Here is a 21,019-nt window from a genome sequence, read left to right as displayed (position 1 = left end):
ATAGCAACTACTATACCTTTGTAACCCCTATCCCCTCCCTCTGTATGTATTTCCCTCCCTATTTCCTTTTATTTTCATTTCTCTTCCTTTCTGAATTCTGCATTCCTCTACTTCACGCGTTTCACCTCACCCTTCTATGTTGTGCAGGGTGGTGCTTCCATCACCTGCTTGCATCATTATCAGAAGCATGGAGAACAGGATAACTGAGTTTTTTATTTAAGGGGTACCTCAGCATGCCGTGACAAGGGGAGGGGTCAGTTGAAAGAATGGCACTGCCAGCTTGTGCAGCCCAGAGTACAGTATGTTGAGAGCATACCCCAATCTTCCAGATGTCTTGGCTGCCAAGACCTAGTGGGTTACTGTTTACATATACAGAACAAACTGTGGTTGTCTGGGTTTTTTGGGTGTTCTTTGTTTTGGGGGTTTTTAGGTTTGAAATGTGTCTGTGTTTCTGTAGTGCACCTCCCTATCATCAGAGCAGTTTCCATTTCAAACTTCAAATCCCTGCTCCAAGACATGGAGACTAATGAGATCTCTAGCAAATATAGTTTTTTAACAGTGACCAGCAACTGCCGTAGAACATCTTCCCCCCCCCCCCCCCCCCCGCCCCCGTAATCTCATTCTCAGAAAGCAGTGAACTGCTTTAACTGAATCTCACTCCCAAAAATCTTTACCTTGAGGCTTTCTTTCCAGAATTAGCTTGTTGCCAAAGTGATAAATCTGAGTAATAGGTAGTTGAGCAGTCAGCAACCAATATAAGGACAGCCTGTCGTATTACAGACAGACTCTACTGGCTAGCAGAGCTACGCAAGCTATACAAAGTTAAACAGTGGTATGTAATCCCTGTTAATAGGACCTTTCCAATCCACCAGCCAGACATCCTGACGGTCTCAAACTGGGAGATGGAAACCTGCACATTCCTCTGAAGTATGCTAGCTCTTTTAAAATTATCATAGAGCCTTTCTCGGGTCACCTTTTTCCAGTTCCCTGAGGCTGCTGCTCTCTTTCCTTACTTCAGAAGTTGCTTTTCTTTCCCCAGATGTTTTTGTTTATTTTTCTTTCCAGGGAGACTTTCTTCAGCTTCATTTTTCTCCTTACGTTCTGCATAGAAAGTGCTAAATCATGTAATGTCAGCTTTTCTTGATATTAGTTTTGGGGAAGAGAAAGCCTGACTTGCAGGTTACTGTGGCTAACTGTGGCGTACGCCTGTTACAGGCTGCTTTGCTAAGTGGAGACCCCTCCCAAACATGTAAATTGATCCCATTCCCTTATAAACACAGTTTTTATAAGTTAGACTACTAGCGCTGCCTACAGTAGAAGTCTAAAATATATTGTTAATGGACTAGTAGGTGAGGAGGAAGTGGAGAAGAAACTCCTCTTATTTTTGTTTTAATTACATGCATCTTTGTACCCATTAATGCAGCCATAGCTTCTGCCTCTGAGTAAGAAGTGAGGGTATGGAAGGTAGATCCTTCTGAAAAAAGGGAGCGTGCCACTTAGAAATATCAGTGTCTTCTAGTGAAACATCAGGAGAAATGGAAAACATCAATAAAGTACGTTGAAAGGACAAAGTCCTGAGGACCAGGAAATTCAATAAGGCCAGGTAAAATGTGGTTTTGAATTTAAAGGTTGTGCCAGTTATTTTAGAATGCAGGTATAGTAGCCAAGAGTAAATAATTCCTTGCTGAAAAATACTTCTCACCTGAAGCAAAAGTCAAAGGAAGAAAGAATTAATTAGCAGATGGCTTAAGGTCCAGTGAACATTGACTTTATCTTACCATTGCAATACACGAGTTCTGTTATGCACAAAACTGACCTTTACACTCCAGTTTTTATGGAAGGTAGTTGTGAAAGCTAGTTAGCAAGCAGATTCTTTTCCAGTCTTCCTCCCAATACCTTGCTTCTCAAGAGCTCTGAAGCATTTGTGTCATGCGTGAGAGGGGAGCCTTACTCTTTGCTTGTACTTCTAATGGTTTTCTGGAAAACACTGTGTGTCTTATGGCTGTAGGAAATATCTTTGTGGGAGATGAGGGGGAGCAGCAGCAGCTGCCTCAGGAGAGTGTCAGCACAGGTCTTGGAGTGTGTCTGTGTAACTTCCGAGGGGAAGTGCCCTGGCACCTGAGCCTGGGGTGGTAAAGGCGGCTCATTAGGACGCTGTCTCAAGTTTCAGTATCTTCAAGGCAGCCACCTAGAGCTGTGCATGTATATGCACATACTCACACATGCACTCTGTTCCTCCTTTACTAAGCACTGCACTATTCTGGAGCCTTCCATAGTGACTGTTTCGCTGGTTTTTTTGGCTAGGACCTTAAGATGTGTATGGATTTTTGCCATTCAGCTTTCAGTGAATGACAGCACTGGAGTCACCCTTGGTGACAGGACCTATGGACAAGCACTCAAAGAAGAAAGGCAGCACTTGCCAATCAATTAAATCCTCAGGTGTTTGGCCGCTCCTGTCCTTCATCCCCATGTCTTGAGATTGTAGAATTGACAAGAACCTGAGGAGATGCAAGTTGCTGTCATATCTCCTCTAGGGCAGGCAGAGGAAATCAGGGTATGTGTGGTCTCCACCCCGTTAAGCCCCTAAGCAAGGGTGGTCCAGGCATGCAGGCTGACAGTGGGGCATGAGTGGGAAATATGTCTTGAAAAATTCCCAATTACTGCTGTAGATGGATTCACTTTTGTTAAGAGAAGTAATCTTTGAAACATCCACACAGAGCTCTAGTGAGTGTACATATTCAGTGTTGAAGCAGTATGTGTTACCTAGTCATGGTAAGCTTTCCTGATTTTTAAGTGGAAATGAGATGAGTGTACATTTTAAATGAAGTCCTTCATGAAAGAAGTTTTCATGAAAAATGTCTCCTTGATGTGCAGCAGAATATAATACCTTTTAATTTTCTTGTTTGATTTCTCTAAATGGCAGATTTCCAGTTTATTCTCAGGCATTTCTTGCCCTTGCAGGTGCCCACCTATTTTGCCTGTGTTTTGGGTGTTTTATTTAACTTTTAAGTTTTGGAGGCATTTACTAGCCTTCATCTTGTTTATTCTAGTGGGCCTTTTAAAGTACAGAGGTTTATTGTCAGTGAAGTAACACTTGAATAGTTAAGTCATAGCAAGCTTTTGTTAATTTTACAAATTGTACTGCAAAATTCCTTTTTTATGTATTTATGTATAAATTATATATTATAGATACATAGTGAAACTATGCTTTTCTAATATGCGTTTTATAGTGGAAGTATTAGTATGATGTTGGTTTTAAGTTTCTAACTTGCTGTGATTTCTCCTGTTGGGGTGAATTACAGTAATACAGCAAGAATATCTTTTATGTTGTTCTATCAGAAACCTGATGCTGTTACAGAGCTAGCATTGCAATATTGAAAAGAATTACCTTTACTCCTGCTCATCAGACTCCATCTAGGAAACAGTGTATCTGTAGTGGTTTTTTTTCAATTTTTTGCTAGTTAAGATTATAACTTGGCACAATTTTGCTTCTTTTAACATATGTATTGCAAATCTGTTTCTTCTGTCTATAATTCCAACTTTCTTCGTCTAATTATTGTTAATAACGCCATCAAAGCTAGAGGGAGAAGTTCAGATTTTGTAACTTAGTGTGACAACATGGGATTGAAAACAAGCATGTGGTTTCGTGTTTAATTTTACAATAAGCATTTAAAAAACCTTGGAAAAGCCTAAGTCTATGAGGAGCAGAGCTTCTGGATGGCTGGGTAAATTTAATGGGTCAGGAAATTATTCCTCCTTACCTTCTTGGGAAGAAGTGGAGAAGGAGGGATGCAGGGGTAGGTCAGTGTTGTGGTTTAACCCCAGCTGGCAACTAAGCACCCCACAGCTGCTTGCTCAATTCCCCCCACCCCCCACCGCCCGGTGGGATGGGGGAGAGAATCGGAAGAGTAAAAGTGAGAAAACTCGTGGGTTGAGATAAAGACACTTTAATAGGTAAAGCAAAAGCTGTGCACACAAGCAAAGCAAAACAAGGAATTCATTCGCTACTTCCCATGAGTAGGCAGGTGTTCAGCCATCTCCAGGAAAGCAGGGCTTCATCACATGTAACAGTTGCTTGGGAAGACAAAACACCATCACTCCAAATGTTGTCCCCTCCTCTTCCTCCTTTTCCCAGCTTTATATGCGGAGCATGACGTATGGTATGGAATATCCCTTTGGTCAGTTGGGGTCAGCTGTCTCAGCTGTGTTCCCTCCCAGCTTCTTGTGCACCCCCAGCTCACTCGCTGGTGGGGTGAGGGGCAGAAAAGGCCTTGACTGTGTAAGCACCGCTTAGTGGTACAAAACCATCCTCGTGTTAAGCACGGTTTCCAACAGAAATCCAAAACACAGCCACATACTAGCTACTATGAAGAAAATTAACTATCCTAGCCAAAACCAGCACAATCAGTCTGCACAGAATTCTCTGTTGCTTGCAGCTAAGATTGCCTCTGATACCCGATCTGCTTAGGTGAGACTATATCTAAGGAACATTGCTCAACAAAGCTTTTTTTAATTAGCAGTAAGCAGAGGGATGGAAAGCTGAGCAGCCTCAGAACTGCTGGATCTATTTCAAAAGAGTGTATGGCAGTGTGAAGTGCTAATGCTTTCTTTTGATGAATAAGAGGACATCAAACAGTGCAACCTTCGTTATTCGTTTGGAGGATGCAAGGAGTCTGAAGTATCCTGTGCAGAAAAAAGTTGCTGGGGTCTAGGATCTTCCTATATAGATCTTGCTTTAGAGTTGCTATAAAAACTTAAGAATCTGATGGCTGTATACAGAGACAGACACAGCCTCTCAGAACATAAATCCCTTCAGTATGAATAAACCCTGATCTCAAGCTTTATTTGAATTACTCTTCCCTTCTGACTCTTTTTCCCACCTCCCACAAAAGGCTCAGTCAGTAAATTATCATTCATGTGCTCTTCTGCCCCAAAGACTATTTGCACCATTAATATATACTGGGATTCTTAAAGAATGGATCCTGCCATGAGACCAGTCTTACTTGGGTGTTTTTTTGCTTTGCGGATGAATTTCACTGGACTATAGTGTGGTTGAGCACCCTACAAAAAGAGTAAAGTGTTAATCTGCCTTACATTTTATGCTAGTTATCCCTGGTTTGGGATTTACTAACAGTCAATCTTAACCTGCCCCGTAGTTCTTACACCATCTTTCAGTTAATTAGTTACTGTCTAAAAGTTGATTTGTGGACTTGCTAAAAGTTTATCGCAGTTCAGTCTCTCTCATGTATTTCTCTTTCATATGCTGCAGCACAAGTGGAGGTGTTGTCTGCTGCACTCAGAGCATCCAGTTTGGATCCTCAAGAAGAGACAATGGCCAGTGTCGGGAAGGAAACAGACTCGCAGACTGAACTAACCATCAGTGACCAACAGAATCTTAAACCTATACTGGGTGATATTGTGCCTTTAATTGGTGATACTGTTGAGGTAAGAGAGATTTGCACTCTGCCACACTAGGATTTCCAGGGCTCCACTAATAGAGTGGTATTTTGTGTTTGTGCGGTAATTGCAGCCAAATGCTTCCTACTTTTGGCAAGTGTGACACTCGGTTTTGTTGCCTGGTATTGAAGTGCTAGCTACTAAAATAAAAATGGGTTGTGTTGGGTGCCATTTGTTTTTGCCAGCTCTGTGCTTGTCCATGTAAATTCTTGAAATTGTTTCTCTTAAAATCTCAGTTGTGACTAACACGTTTTAAGATGTTTTAATGCTACTGCAGTTCATTACTGTATATTGCCTCGCTTAAAACAGACCCCTACTGATAATACATTAATCCCCTTCTCCAGTGCCCTCCCTACCTTGCTGCCTTCCTCCCACCCAGAGAAAGAGGTACTTTGTTCCCTGTGCTCCCTGTCAAAATGTGTTACACTAGTTTACTGGCCTGCATAAGAGAAGTTTAGGACCTGCAATCTAGGATGTTGTGAGGATTGCTGAAAGAGGAAGTTAATTCCAGTAATCAGTAACATTTTAAAGATTTTTGCACTCATTTCTTCAGCACCCCACCACTGCCCCCTGGCCGACTGAAGTCTGTGGCATTTGATATCATTTTCTGTTCTGTACTGTGTATTAGGCCAAACCCAGTGTGTTCACTGCATGTAGTGCCACGAGCTTTGGTGGTATTAAAAGCTATAGCTATGTAGAAAGCAATGGTTCCCAAATATGCTCTATAAAATTACAGCAAGTGATTTGTTGAATCATATCGCCTAAATGATATTTTCAGATGAAATTTTGATAAATGTCTTTGAAAAGTCTAGGAGGTGACATCAGTCCAGTGCAGACATTTTTAGCCGCCTTTAACCAGAACAGATGACACATAATTAACTTTTCACCTAAGCACTTGGACTACCATGTAGCCCAAAAATATTTGGGAGTGGAGGAATGTGACATTCACTCTGATACTGCTGTTTATACACAATTGTAATTGAACACTACAAATGTGGTTTGTTTGCTTGTTTGTTTAAAAAAAAAAAAGAAACCTGTCCCCAATTCCTGATGTCAGGTTCAATATATTTATCATAGGATCTGTTGTAGTCACTTCTTTCTAATCCTAACCTGTAAAATAAGAGTGTAAATATAGCCTTGTTCCTTCGAATTTTTGGAGGTGATGGTGGTGTTTGTTCAGAGAGACGTGTCCTCCATTTTATTTCTTTAAAGTATCATGCTGAGGGAAAGTTTAAGAACCTGTCAGATTGCTGGTATCTGTTGTTTTTTATAGGTTTTGGTTTTACTCTTTAAAAGGATGCTCTTAATCGGTCAGTTCCTTGTTTGTTACTGGCACTGAATCAAGTCCTCATTTTAAAAGTGAAAGGATGTTATAGAGGTGACCTAGAATTTGGCAATCAAGCTGTGATCTGTTAAGCAAGTTGCCCCTAGCAGTGAATAGAGCCCTGATTTTCCACAGGTGGCTTTTTTGTGGGTTTTTGGGGTTGTTTTTTTATTGGGTGGGTTTTTTTAAAAGTCAGCATAGCAAAGTGTCAGTAGGGTACTGGACACTAGAAAAATCACGCGACAGCATTTTATATTTGAAAGCAGCCTTCACAGTTCTGCACTCATATCACAAAGCAAAATCACCCTTTGCTTGTCTTTCTGCAGCTGTATAGGCTCCTGAAGGAGTTAATGCTACATATTAAAGAGAGGTTCTCTATTCAAATGAAATGTAATAAAGTGAACAGATAAGGTTTTGGGACACAGATGAAGCTTGATTGTTGAGGTTGAGGCTAGCTGTTTCCGTTTTTCCTCAAGAGCCACCATTTTAATTTTCTTTAGGTTGTATGCTCTGTAGAAGGTTTGATAACTGAATGTAAGCCTTAAGAAATCCCTGAAGTTGTATTCCTCGTGAGTGAGTGCAAAAGCCCTCTTTTCTTTTTTTTTCTTTTTTCTTTTTTTTTTTTTTTGGAGGGAGAGGGAAGGAAAACAAAGGAAAATGGACTAAAATCAGCCCATCCCTGTCTGGCACAAGCACCTCTGTTTAAGAAGAGGGCGGATGCCAGGAGGAGACTGGACCCCTGAGACTGGCCTCGTCTGTCTGCATTTGGGACAGCTGCTCTGTCAGGAAATAGCACCACTTGTCCTGGTGCTGTGGGCTTTGTGTGCAAACCAGCTCACAGAGCAAGGGTCCATGGAGCACAACCAGGGAACTCTTGTTACACTGTAGCTAAAGGAAACCTCACAAAAGAGATTTGTAAGGCCAAGACAAAGATTTTTCATCTCGGAGCTGGTGGTTCACCAGTTTGTACACAAGAAGCCTTTGGGCTTAAACCTGCTGAATTTTTATGTCCTGGTTCTCTGCAGTGCTCAGTTCAGTGTGTGCATGTTACATGATAAAACTACAGATGGAACTTCATTTGCAGAAATAGATACTGCATTGACTTAAATACTGGCTGATGCTGTGGTTCTTTTGTACTGAAGCTCTTCCTTTCTAGAAAGCATATTTGACTTTAAAAGTGGCTGGGTAAAAATGTTCCCATCTGTGACACTTCTCTGTAGTTAGTCATTCAGCTTAGTTCAGTCAATGAAGTTTTGGGGTGTGTGGTTTTTTGTTTTGTTTTTTAAACTTAGCCTTTTAGAGCCAATATAGCAGAGATTGTGAGATGGAGTCTTCACTTTTATTGTAGCAGAATGAATGACTAGCCTCCGGTCCCATGTACCCAGGCAACTCATGGAAAGCACTATGGCTGTGTCGTGCTGGCTGCCTCATAATTTCTTGATCTGAAAGCTGGTGACTTTCTGGCAGTGCTGAAAATTATTTAATCTCTTTTTCTGGAGAGGAAAAAAAGGCTAAAGGAGTGGAGAATTGCTGAACTAAAATCCTGCAGAGATGGTTTTCAGAGCCTCTGGAGGTTTTAATGTTGGAGTTATGTGCTGCTGGACACAGTTACAGAGTCACTTGCAGATCTGTTCTTTCCTTGGCACTTTGACACCTTGCTGCTGCTTGATAAGCCTGACAGGTGATTTGGGCCACTGTGCCAGCAATATGCACTTGCCTCATAGCTCTGCCTGTTCTTTATCACCTGTAATTATACCTCAGTGACTAAAGTTACAACCCAATGCTTAGATGAAAGCAGATCATGGAAGAGGAAAAAGCAACTGTCTGAAGTCAAACCAAGGCAGACAGATGGTATCCTGGAGGCTTTCTTGAAGTTTTTAGTTAGCTTGAAAATTAACATTGTCAAACTGGTCTGAACAGCTGGTAGAGTAGGCATATTCTTGGTGCTTGTGTTGACCCTGAGAGCTTACCCTGCAGCATCTGTGAATAGATACCTTGGCTCATGTCTAGCGAAAGTGCCTTTGTCTCGTTCTACCAGACAGCAGCCCGATATAGTTTCCAAATATTCGTCACATACCTCTTGAAATTCTTGAATATGCAAAGTCCCATTGTATTTGGGGAACTCCACTGGTATAGAAGATGACAGTGCATCCACTCAGCAGCACAGTGTATCATAGTGTATCAAACCTCTGCTGCTCAGTAGAGTTCTGAAACAGAGTCTCAGTCCTTATCTTCAAGGCCCAGATGTGCAGCCAGGGTGCTGGAATGATTGCTAAAAATTATTTTAATAGAACTGCTGAGAGGCCCGAGGACTCTGTATTATAAGGTGAAGCTCATCTGTAGAGAAGATTATAGAAGAAGCAGCATCTCTAGGAAAGGAGCAACAGCATAAATCTCATAAGTTTCCACTCTTAAGTGTGAGGGTGGCTTTGTTTTGACCTTTTTCTAGCACAAATCCAAAGCAACAAATCCAGCAAAATCTGCTGCAGATGTTTGCTCATTTTCCCTTTGGGTAGAAGCAGTGTGACCCATATGTTAGTTGCATTTTCCTTAATGCAGTCTCAAAGGTGGTACTCTCCTATGATTTTCATTCCATTAGAACCAAAATGGAGCAGAATAAGAGGAGCCTGTGTTTGAAATTTAAAGCAGAAAGATTTCTCTTACAGGCCTTTTGATTTTGGGTTGTAGCAAAATTGTATTTGACATTAAAACATGTATTCCTTTAATCTAAGAAAGACCCTGAGGTGAGGACAGCGCTTCCTGATGCTGACATTTGTTTTGTTTAATGCTTGAGTGTATTTTGTGTGACCTTTTTCTTTTTTTTTTGCTTTTTCCATAGAATATGGATTCTACACTTCACTATATTCATAATGATTCAGATTTGAGCACCAACAGTAGTTTCAGCCCTGAAGAAGAAAGAAAATCCAAAGTACAGGTAAATGACAGTGGCTTCTGTTTTTCCTACGTGTATCAGATAAGTGGGATTTTTTTATGTATATGGGGATTTCTTCTATGTGTTTCATCCAGTCCTTTCTGATGTTATGTATTTTCTATAAAATAAAACCTCATAAAATAAGTAATTTAAAAATAATCTGTGTTTCCAGAGATAATGGCTTAATTCAGCAGTTGCTTCTGTTTTAATTATGTATAAGAGATGACAGTATTTTTTGACATGAGAACAGTTATCGTAGACTTACAGGCTCTGGTTTCATTTGCTATGGAAACTATCCTGTAATGGAAATTAAGTTATTGAGGAAACAAGGGTTTTTTTGTCAAATGTTTTGAGTGGAACCATCCACACCCCATGACAGCTTTTTGAAGAAGAGGTGTGAAGGTGATTCATTAATCTCACTGTCTCTTATTTTTTTCCCAAAAGGAATGATATGCATGTTGTTACATAGTTTGGCATTATGTGTCCCACCTTGTACCTGCATGATTCCTTGAGTGGGAACCTCAGTCCCTCTTGTTCCTTATGAGAGCTGAGCTATTCGGCAGCTGTGTGTTAGGGAAATGCTCTTGTGCATCCCTTTGGGTAGAGTCAGTGCCTGAGATAAACTAGCAACAAAGGAAGCAAGGACAGTGAAGTCAACACAAAGGTTTTCACAAAACTTCAGTTCAGGTGCTTTAATTTCTCAGTGGATAGAAAGATTGGTCTTCACCAGAGATCAGTGTCTTTGAAGAAGTGTTGTTCCTTCCTGGTGACTCTTCAGGGAGTTTGGAAGCAATACTGAACACACTGTACTCTGCCCACTCCCCTTCCCCCCTTGTCAAAGCATTTGAATTTAGTTTTCTTCCCCCCACTTCCCCAAGATTGAGAGGAATAGGAAAATTACTTTTGAGTCTCATCACTTGCTGTTCTGCCTCTTTATGGGTGAGTTAAAATGTCCAATTTGCACAACCTGCAAGCCTGAATGTTTGTAGAAAGGCAGAATGTAGCCTCTTGATTTCCTGGTCTGCGTAAGTAGACAGTGATCCACCCTCTCATCTTATTACATTGGCCTGTGTATTGTCAAACAGCCCCCAGTCATGTAATAATTTCTTTGGAACTTTTTGGTGGACTTACGAAATACAAAATCTTTGCATTCTTATTAAGAGATTGTAATTAAATAATACTCTGTGGGGGGGAAAAATGTTCTTCTGACAGCGTGCCCTGGAATTTTAGTAAGCCTTATGAGGATTTACTGAAAATTCTGTAAACACTCTACCCTTTTCTTGCTGTAGGATGTTGTACCTCAAGCCTTGCTGGATCAGTATTTATCAATGACTGATCCATCTCGTGCACAAACAGTTGATACTGAGATTGCCAAACACTGTGCCTACAGCCTGCCAGGTGTGGCACTTACGTTAGGCAGACAGAATTGGCACTGTTTGAAAGATACCTATGAGACGCTGGCATCTGACATGCAGGTAAGCTCAAGAAGCTCTGGCAGTGAGTGATCTGAACCTTTATGATGATTTCGTGTGTTTACTGGGTGTTGGGTTGCCCTGCTTTTTACATAGCTTTCCGTTGTTGATATTAGTTCTTCATTTATTGAATGAAAGTATAACTGTTGTCTCGGAGGAAGCTGTGTGTGTGGTGCTCAGGTAGTAAGGAAATGGGGCAGTTTGAGTGGGAGGTGTATCTCCAGTGGGAATGTGAGGGGGGTCTCAGATTTCCTCTGCCTGCTCAAGATCTTATGGCAGTGCTTGGGGTTCTCATAGGTATGAGAATTTGGGCTGTGCTGCTGTGCGTCAGCAGACGTGTGTCCCTGCAGGCATGTCTGGAGCTCAGTGAGTCAGCCTCACGCCAGGCCTTTTGGTGTCCTGATGGTGCTGCATCCAGTTAGTCATAAGGGAATAACATCACTATCATCATGCAGCATTGCTGTTTAAAAAAAAAAATACTGCAAATAGCAGGATTTTCCTTGTTGTCAGGTGGTAAGGAGGTGGCTTTGTGTATTTTACTGTTGGTTTACAGTTGTTTCCCAGTCCTCCCGTTTTTCCTTTTTTGGAGATGCTCTTTTTGTTTCTTTAAACATTATCAGACTACTTAATCTCTCATGAACGTGTTGCTTGCTATGTCAGAACAGCAGTTCTCAGTGATATGTAGTGAGTAATTTTATACATGGCTATTGCTCATATTTTCCAAACTCTTTTGCAGCCCTTAAAAATAACTGGCTAATAAATTTAAAACATACGCAAAAACAAATTACCCTATGTTCAAAACTGTCCTGAGCATACTGCCAGTCTAATCTGAATTAAGATTGAATTGCCAAACCAGGGCCAAAGAACAGTACCCATGCTAACTGGAAAGTGCTGGCTAAAGAATAGATGCTCTTTTATTTAAAAAGACTTCCTTGAAGTAACTACTCCATTAAAACAGTGCCCCCTCAATTTAGGGTAAGTTCTTATCTAGGAAAGCTCTACTGGTCCTTGGACTGCTGGGCACTCAGTGTGGGTGAGACTTTACCTAATATGGAGGGTAAAATATGCCAGCTGAAATATTTTGGGTTCTTATTCTGTTTTATAAATTAAACAATTGAGAGTAGTAAAGTGGAGCTAATTTACCTAGAAGAATTTAAAGCAGTGTGTGATGTGTACTGATGTCAGGAATACTGTTTTCCTTCCCTAGAAGGACCTGGAAAATTAAAATATTTTCATTACTTTCATTTGCATAGTTCCTTGATATTCAGGTGGAAGAAATGATACCTTGTCATTTGTCTTCTCTTCCCTCCTCTTTAATTTTTAAATTTCATTTGCAGTTGTTACATGAGACACTGTTGAATGTATTTCTAAATACTGTAGCTTGCTGGGAGTCCAGCTTGGATACTGACCTGTAGGGGAATAGACAGGGATCGGCGACCGGAAGATCACGGCATGTGACGGAAAGATAGACTCCTCCCATAGGAGTGGCAGGAACAGGAAGCGCAAGAGCTATATAAGTGTGTGACGCAGCTAAATAAACGGACATTTTGTATCCATCATATTGATGTCTGTGCATCACTGTCCCCAGGGTGGGTAGAGCCCTGTGTCCCGGAGATATGCGGCCCAAGATAAGTTCTCCCAGAGAAGCGTACAGCAACACTGACCCTCAAGTTAAAATAGCGCACTTCAGATGATACATCAATAAAATTTATGTATGTATATATTTATTTTACAGTGGAAGGTTCGGCGGACGCTAGCATTTTCTATACATGAACTCGCCGTCATCCTTGGAGATCAGCTTACAGCTGGAGATTTAGTCCCTGTCTTCAATGGCTTTTTAAAAGATCTAGATGAAGTCAGGATAGGTGTGCTTAAACACTTACATGACTTCCTGAAGGTATGTCTGTGTTCAGCTCTGGTCAAGTGGAATTATGTATTTTGCTTCATTTCTTTGTAAGCACTTTGTTTTTAACTTAACACCGGAATAACTCTTTCTGGGAATCCCTACAAATCTGGATGGAATCTGGATGTCTGTTGAATACTGGAGTATAATTTGCAGGGCATCTGTGTTGATAGTTTCTTTTATCTGAAGAGCCTGGTTTGTTTATTCAATAAATAGGTGCTAGTGGATGGTATTAAGTTTTATTTTTTGATGGCTCTAATCTCTCTGTGCAACTTCTCAAACTTCTTCAGGAGCTTTTCTGCAACTGTCTCATTTTTGGAGCTGAAAGACGCAGATCATAAAACCTTTAAAATCCAATACTGCCTTTACTGCTTACCCTTCTTGTTTCCTAGAGTAAAAGCAGAGATTAGATCAGATTTTGCTTTCAGTGGTGCCCCGTGTGATTCTATAGACTTAAGCATGGTAGGGTTTAGCCCAGAAAAGCAACACTATTGTTAAAGATTACTTTTTTGAATAAAAGCAAGTGTTTTATTAGCTGTGTTTTAAAGCTCTTGTTCTATCTGCTGATCATAGCCTACATTTCTTTATGTAAGTTTATATTTATTGTTACAGCTTCTTCATCTTGACAAAAGACGAGAATATCTTTATCAGCTCCAGGAATTCCTAGTGACTGATAACAGCAGGAACTGGCGTTTCCGTGCAGAGCTGGCCGAGTACGTAGTTTTCTGGGTGCTTGTTTTTATTGTTGTGAATATTTAAAGATGTTAAAATCATAGAATAAACATCTTACAGTGCATCTTAAAAATGAATTTCATTTTTAATTAGTGGATAGTCCTTATCCTCTTCTACTTGTCCCCCTTGCTTAAAAATTCCCAGTAATTGTATAGCACTGTAAGTGCTCAAGTTGGAACTTGGACATCTTTTCCATCACCACATGTTGACAAAAATTAGCCTTCCATAAAAAACAGAAGCTGCCGAAAGAGAAGACCACATCTGCTTGCTCTTGAAGTCAATAGAAGTGTTCTAGCAATTTGACTTCAAGTTGCTGTGTCTGATTAGTAGCCTGAATTCATGAGCATGAAATAGAGGAGATCAACATCTTGATGGGAGTAAAGAAAGCAAGCAGCAGAGCGGTGACCTTGGACTTCATGTGAGCAGACTGGCCTTTTTGTGGAATGGTATGTGGGCCTCTATGGCAGGAAGCTCTGGAAGCTCAAGTTGCTCAGAAAAGCCAGCAGATTTTCACGGACAGCATCCTTCAAGAGAATGCATAGTCCATCTTGATACTCAGAAAAAACAAGATGTATTAAGGGCCTGGTTTGGCTAGGAAGGAAACTCATGACTGAGCTTGAATGCAAAAAAGAATTGGACGGGAGGTGAAAGCAGGGACAGGGTGCACAGAAGGAAGTTAGAAACATTGCCCAGGCATATAGGGTTATATTAGCAAAGTCAAAGCTCGGCTAGAGCTGAGACTTGCAAGGGGTCTTATGTCAGCAAAAAAAGAATAAACAGGGAAAATATGGAACCATTGCTGAATGGGGTGGATGATTTTGGTGTGCCATCAGGTGGGCACAAAGAAGGCTAAGGTACTGATTGAGGTACTTGCAAGATATCCTAGGGCTCTATGCTGAGAGTCGGTTTCAGTAGTGGTTGAGGATCAACCGAGGGAATACTCAACCGATGTATATCCATCAGACCAGACAGGCTGCAACTGAGGGTGTTTACAGAGCTGGCACGTGTCATAGCAAGGCCATTAGCCATCACCTTTGAAATGATGTGAAGATGAAGGCAGGTCACCAGGAACTCGAGAGAAGCCGATGATGTGCTTTTGGGCTTTTAGAAGATGGGTACTGTCAGGGGAGTTAAAACTTCGTCAGCCTCACATCAGGCCCTGGGATACATGGAGCCAGTCCTCTTGGAAACCATTTCTGGGCATGTGAAGGACAACTCCATGAAAACAGTCAGCATGCATTTGCAAGAGTAAATCACGTCAACCTGCCTTCTGTGGTTAAATGACTGAATCTGTGGATGAGAAGGCGGTGAATATCATTTACCTGTGCTTTAGCAATGCTTTTAATGCCATGTCTCACAATATTCTTGTAGCTGGGTTTAGGACGTAATGATCTGGATGGTTGGAGGCTAGATGAGTAGAAGTAATTGAATGGTTGGGTTCAGGAGATTGTGGGTAATAGGTTGTACTTTGCATGGAGTATAGCTATAGGTGCTGCAGGAGTGCAGTCTGGGACCTTTCCTCTTCAACATCTTTACCAATTATTCTGGAGGGGGTGAGAGTGTGCATTCTCATCAGGTTGCTGGCAACAGCAGAATGGGATCACTAGTCAATGTGCTTTAAGGGGAGGGCTGCCAGACAGGCTGGAGGAGGGGGGCTGACAGGAGCCTTATGAAATTCAACAAGGGACAGATGTCAGATGTTGAGTCCTTTGCATGGGAAGGAAGAACCTCTGACAGTGAGACAGACTGAGGACTGGCTGCTCTCAGAGCAGCTCTGCTGAAAAGGCCCAGGGTGTCATGGAGGACAGCCTCCTGAGCTGAACATGAGCTAGCAGTGTGTCACGGTGACATAATCCTGGTTGTATCAACAGGAGCGAGGTCAGTATGTCAAGGGAATAGATTAGCCCCCTCTAGTCAGCCCTCACCAGATCTTATCTGGAGTAATGAATCTATATCAATACAAAAGCTGACTAACTGGAACAAATTTAGCAGAGGGCCACCAGGATAATCAAGGCTGCAGCATATGCCTTGTGAGGAGAGACTGTGGGACCAGGGCTTCTCTAGCAGGAATGAAGAAGTGAGCACATTGTAATGACTAACTACAGTGTGTCTTTTGAATTAAATTTTAAGGGACCTAGTTCAAAAACTGATCATGATGTCATGTTTTTGCTACATTTAAGTGTTTTTTTGATTTAGTAACTACAAATCACTTACCTGTTATTGTTGGTATGGAGATGTTCAGTTGGCCCTTGTAATGAGTCATGCCACTTCTTTTGACATGCCTTTCTACCATTCATGACACATACTTGTGTCTGGAGCCTGCTGAAATCTTAATCAACTCATTACTAATTGAAGACTGATAATTTCTCTAGTTGTCCAGTATACTCTGAAGTAGTAGTTGTTTATTGATTTGATAAATCAATGTACATAAATGACCAAGGATGTTTATCAAACTAAGTCAGAGCAGCACTTTGTAGCTGTACATATGTTATATGTGTAAGATGTCTTTACCAGGTATCCATATGTATGTGCACACTGCAGTGCCATTCACATCTTGATTGCTGTGCTGCATGTACAGTGTAGCCAGTGTCAGGATCCCTGCCTTGTATATGCAACCTCGGTTCCCTTGCCTCTCCCCTAGTTTTTTTCACTCTTTTTGCTGATGCAGCATTTTGCCTTTATTGTGAATAAGTGACAATTGAAAATTTGCAAGTGACCCATAGTCACACTGGTGACATTGAAAAACAGATTTTACTTTTCAGTAACTCTATTATGGTCGTATTTCATATTTGGCAAGTGTTGTCATATAAATGAACATATTGTCTATCAAAGCTACCTTTCTGCTTATTATAACGTACTCTAGTTGTTCTTCTATCTTGTAGGCAACTGATCTTGCTTCTAGATCTGTACAGTGCCAGAGACATTTATGACTACTTGCGACCTATCGCTTTCAGCCTCTGTGCAGACAAAGTGTCTTCTGTCCGTTGGATTTCTTACAAGCTGGTAAAGCAATTTAAGTAAATTCAGGATTTTGAACTTCTGAGGGTTGGTGGTCAGGAGTAACTCTTGTATTTTTTTTTTCTTCTCATTTCTTCAAGGTTAGTGAAATGGTAAAAAAGCTGTACATGGCTTCAACATCAACCTTTGTGGTAGACCTCATGAATGAACTTGTTGAAAAGTTCTGTAGATGCCGCAAATGGTCTGGTCGGCAAACTTTTGTCTTTATTTGCCAGGTAAAATGTCTTTTTTGTTCATCTTCTTGGTTTTGGCAGGAGGTGGGGGTGGTAAGAGTGAAAGGGGGGATACGTGGCTGGAACTCTTTAGCTGTCTATTGACACTATTTTAATGAATGTTTTGAGAACTTTGTTTCCAAGGGAATAGATTTCATGGCTGCTTTCTTCAGTGTTGCTCCATAGATGAGCTTGAATGCATCTTTAGCTTAGCATATTAACATCAGCTTGTCAAATCTGATGTTGAATATGAAACAAATGCATAGGAAAATAATCCCTGAGTTGGAAAGCTGCTTTGTTACTCAGCATGAAGTGAGATTTTTATAATATGCTGCAGCAGTCTGCTACTTTGTTGGCTTACCCTTTAGAAATCGGGCACTAGGAGTTGCCTATACCCCCTTAGCCAGCTAGTGCAGCTTGGTCAAAAATGAATTATTCTCCGTAAAATAAGCGGGACCCCCACTAGTTGCAACTCTTCCAAAGAAACGGTCATATTTGGAGACCGTAGCAGAGGTGCAGACTGGGAGCCAACATGACTGCTGCCCAGGTGGGACAGTTCTTTGAAGTAGCTGGGGAAATGTGAGCTTCAGGCTTCTTTAGAGAAATGAGTTTGGGTACAACAGATATATATTGAGATGAACCATCCTTGTCTTAATAGTACCTAGTTAAAACAAAGACTAAATAAATCTTAAAAGGATTGGGTAGGCCTTTTACGTCTCTTCCGTGCTTTCAACTGAAACAGTGATTAAAAAAAAAAAAACAACAACAACAAACTCCCAAACCAAACCCAATAAAAATAAGGAAGCTGCCAGACTTTATACAAAATGAAAGTGGACTTCTAACTGAGCTTGGATTTCCTCAACTGAAACTTGCTTCGCTCTGTACTTTGTGCTAGAAAGTATTGCAACGTCTTTTAAAACTTTGTGGATACTACCTACTGTATTCATGCTATGAAGGTAATAAGATCCGTCAGCTCTGATGTGTTGGGATTTTTATCCTCACTGTGCTGAAATCTAATGAAATTGCTTCTGTTGTCTTGCCAGACTATCAGTGAAGATGACTGCCTGCCCATGGACCAGTTTGCTGTGCATCTGTTGCCACACTTACTGCACTTGGCATCTGACAGGGTTCCAAATGTTCGAGTCCTGCTTGCAAAAACATTAAAGCAAACTCTTCTAGAGAAAGGTTAGTGGTCAGAAGGAGTTGCTGACTGTACATCTTTTTGTCACTCCACTTTCCTATAGTCAGCTGGGAGAGAAGAAACAATATCAGATGTGGGTTGCTCTTGCTTTTACAGTCTCCTTGGTGTGGAATGTTACCTTGGCTGAGATAAAACCATGAACCTTGTTGCATCAGAGCCACTGTTGTGTAATGCTGGGGAAATAAGAGTTCTTGTTCATATGCCAGCCTGCTCTTTTTGCACTGTTTTCCCTGAATGAGCTAGTTTGTAGAGGTATCATCAGGGTACAGAAAGCATGAATGAACAGCTAGCAACTGTGAAGTTGTTGAACAGTACCTTTTCATTTGCTTAAAAAAATTCTGATGTTCTGTGTAGTAAGGATTAAAAAAAAAATCCTTTCGTACAAATCCACCATCTGTTTTCTCACTGGGGGAGAAGAGATAGCTGCTGTTTGTTTCTTATATTTTGTGGTAGTAGTGGGAAGAAAGTTGCTCTGGAGTCTCTTCAGGGAAATTAGACATGCAACTTTCAGATTGCAGACTTTGCTTAGGAAAGCATCCCCAGTGCATAGCAGATGCCAGAAGAGTTATCAGTGCTCAGATTCCAAAGCATTGTAAAGGAAAATAGCATTAAAAATGTTATGCTATTTTGTAAACCAGTAGTGTCCACACTTGGAATACTTCATCCAGTTCTAGTCACTTTCTTCCTCAAAACCATACACTGGCTTGAGGACTCCTGTTTTTAGTGTAGCAAGTGTGAAGAAAACGCAAAATGTTCAAAACACTGGACAACACAAAGGATGCCAACACAGTGAGAACCAGGCTACCGCTAGCTGTCTTGTGTATGCTGGAGACTCTGAGTAAGCATATGTAGACAGTTAAGATGGATCAGCTAATGTGCAGTAATTTATCCTCTGTTAACTGTGCCAAGACTGTCACCATTCTTCCTGTTGTTACGTGGTGCTGGTATTTTTGTTGTTGTCCTTGTCATTTTTGTGTTCCTCACCTGGATAGTACACCTGCATTCTGCATTGCCAGTGTGTAAGCTTATAATACAGGTAGCCCCTGCCTCAAAGATGTTGTGTGTGTGATTAGGGATGATGGATAGATTACAAAAAACAGAAAAAATAAGTTCAGAAGTTTTTAAACCTCAGATCTGAATCGCCCTTCCTGTGAGCTGTTTGTAGTTACACTGCTTTTGCACAACTTGTGTTGTGTAGTTCATGAAAACTGCCAGATGTTGGAACTTCCTCCACTTTTATTTCATGTTAGCTTAGTTTTATTGTTTGAGAATTACTTGGCAAGGCTGCCAGTGAAACGGAGTGGCATGGCCATGGGTTTGTGATACCTTCCCTCCATTGCAAATATACGCACATTCCTGAGTCTCTTGCGGGTTTTTTCTTCCCTTTTGCTCAAGGAGCCTGTCACACTGACATTTATGCTGAACGACCACAGAAATCTGGTACTCTAACAGCCCTGTGTAGAGCAACTGTGTTCTGAAGCATAGAACGAGTTTTGGTTTGGTTTTTTTTCAGGTGAATTCATAAGCGTATTCAGAAGTGTATTGTGTGCCAGCTCAGATGTTCCACTTTGACTATACATGTGCACTGCCTCCTGAGATTTTGAACATCATGATAGTATGCCGAGGTTTGCGTTGGAAGTATCTGCCGTCTTTTCCTCTGATAAGCCTTGTGCATTTTCTCTTACAGAATATTTTCTAAATTCTGCCAACTCCCATCAAGAAGCTGTGGAGCAAACAATTATGGCGCTTCAAATGGATGATGACAGTGATGTCAAATATTTTGCAAGCATACACCCTGCCAGTACCAAAATTGCAGATGATGCCATGAGCACTGCTTCGTCAACCTACTAAAAAGTTCTGAATGTTGCTATAATTAAAAATTTAAACTATCCTCAAATGCTTCTAAAATGGTTGATCTAGGACAGCCTCTTTGGAAGGAGAGATTTCTTGCCAGACTTCACAGGTGGATGTTATCTAAACCTGATACCAGGGATTTTAAGTCAAGAAAAAGTAAACATACCTGTGTCAGCTCGACTTTAGAAAAACTGCTCAGAGGATTATTTTTGCCACCGAAGCCTTAAATCTTCTGTCTTCCTGAACAAATGAAACTTGAATTGGCAGATCATTTTCATTGTAGAAAGGATGTGATTTCCAGAGACCTGCGTTGTTTCTCCTGAGGAGTTAACTTAGCAAGTATTTTCTGTAGCAACTGATAGATGAAATGGCCAGAAAGGCAAATTTATACCGGGATGTAAGACCTCCAGTATTAGCGCTCAAAGTTTTTATCATTCAAGGACTTGATTTCTGTGCAGCTGGGCACACCCTTAAGTGGGAATAGCTTTGATGTTTGTAAATGGGGAAAAGTAGAAATTTGGATTTCTCTTAAGGGCTCAGTGCTAACACTAAACTAGAATTTGATTTTAATCCTTAAATGCAGCATATTGCTGTACCCATTAGCAGAAAACTTTGCTGAGTACCTGTGTCCTAATTATTTTCATGCTGGTCATGACCTAAAGGAAATTTATTAGCACATGTACTTTTAAGTCAGGTATTTTTAACTTGATCATGATCAGCTCTGAGGTGCAACTTTTTTCTTCAAATACTGTACATATCTGTGAGCCTCCTTGGAGTGCCACAGTCTTTAATCATGTTGTTTAAAGCTGTTGTGATACAAGTTGTTCTCTACTTGTCCAAATAAAATTTATTAATAAGATTGAAAACAATCTTGTGACCTTTTTAAGACATTAAAGAATAAGTTTGACATTTAA

General features: G+C 40.8%; 1 protein-coding gene across 7 annotated transcripts in view; it reads left to right on the top strand.

Annotated features, from left to right (window-relative positions):
* The window catches only part of PPP4R1 (protein phosphatase 4 regulatory subunit 1), a 90,566-nt gene extending 69,547 nt beyond the window's left edge, over positions 1–21,019 (top strand). For all 7 annotated transcript variants that reach the window (XM_064443008.1, XM_064443009.1, XM_064443006.1 and 4 more), the window contains 9 exons: positions 5,270–5,445; positions 9,621–9,716; positions 11,003–11,188; positions 12,921–13,082; positions 13,701–13,801; positions 16,703–16,823; positions 16,919–17,053; positions 18,094–18,235; positions 19,939–21,019. In XM_064443008.1, the coding sequence (XP_064299078.1) occupies positions 5,270–5,445; positions 9,621–9,716; positions 11,003–11,188; positions 12,921–13,082; positions 13,701–13,801; positions 16,703–16,823; positions 16,919–17,053; positions 18,094–18,235; positions 19,939–20,102 (1,283 nt within the window). In that variant the 3' untranslated portion in view covers positions 20,103–21,019. The remainder of the gene's footprint in view (positions 1–5,269; positions 5,446–9,620; positions 9,717–11,002; positions 11,189–12,920; positions 13,083–13,700; positions 13,802–16,702; positions 16,824–16,918; positions 17,054–18,093; positions 18,236–19,938) is intronic.

The sequence above is a fragment of the Phalacrocorax carbo genome, chromosome 2, assembly GCF_963921805.1.
Source record: "Phalacrocorax carbo chromosome 2, bPhaCar2.1, whole genome shotgun sequence".
NCBI classification, from domain to species: Eukaryota; Metazoa; Chordata; class Aves; order Suliformes; family Phalacrocoracidae; genus Phalacrocorax; species Phalacrocorax carbo.
This window is presented reverse-complemented; position numbering and strand designations above follow the sequence as displayed.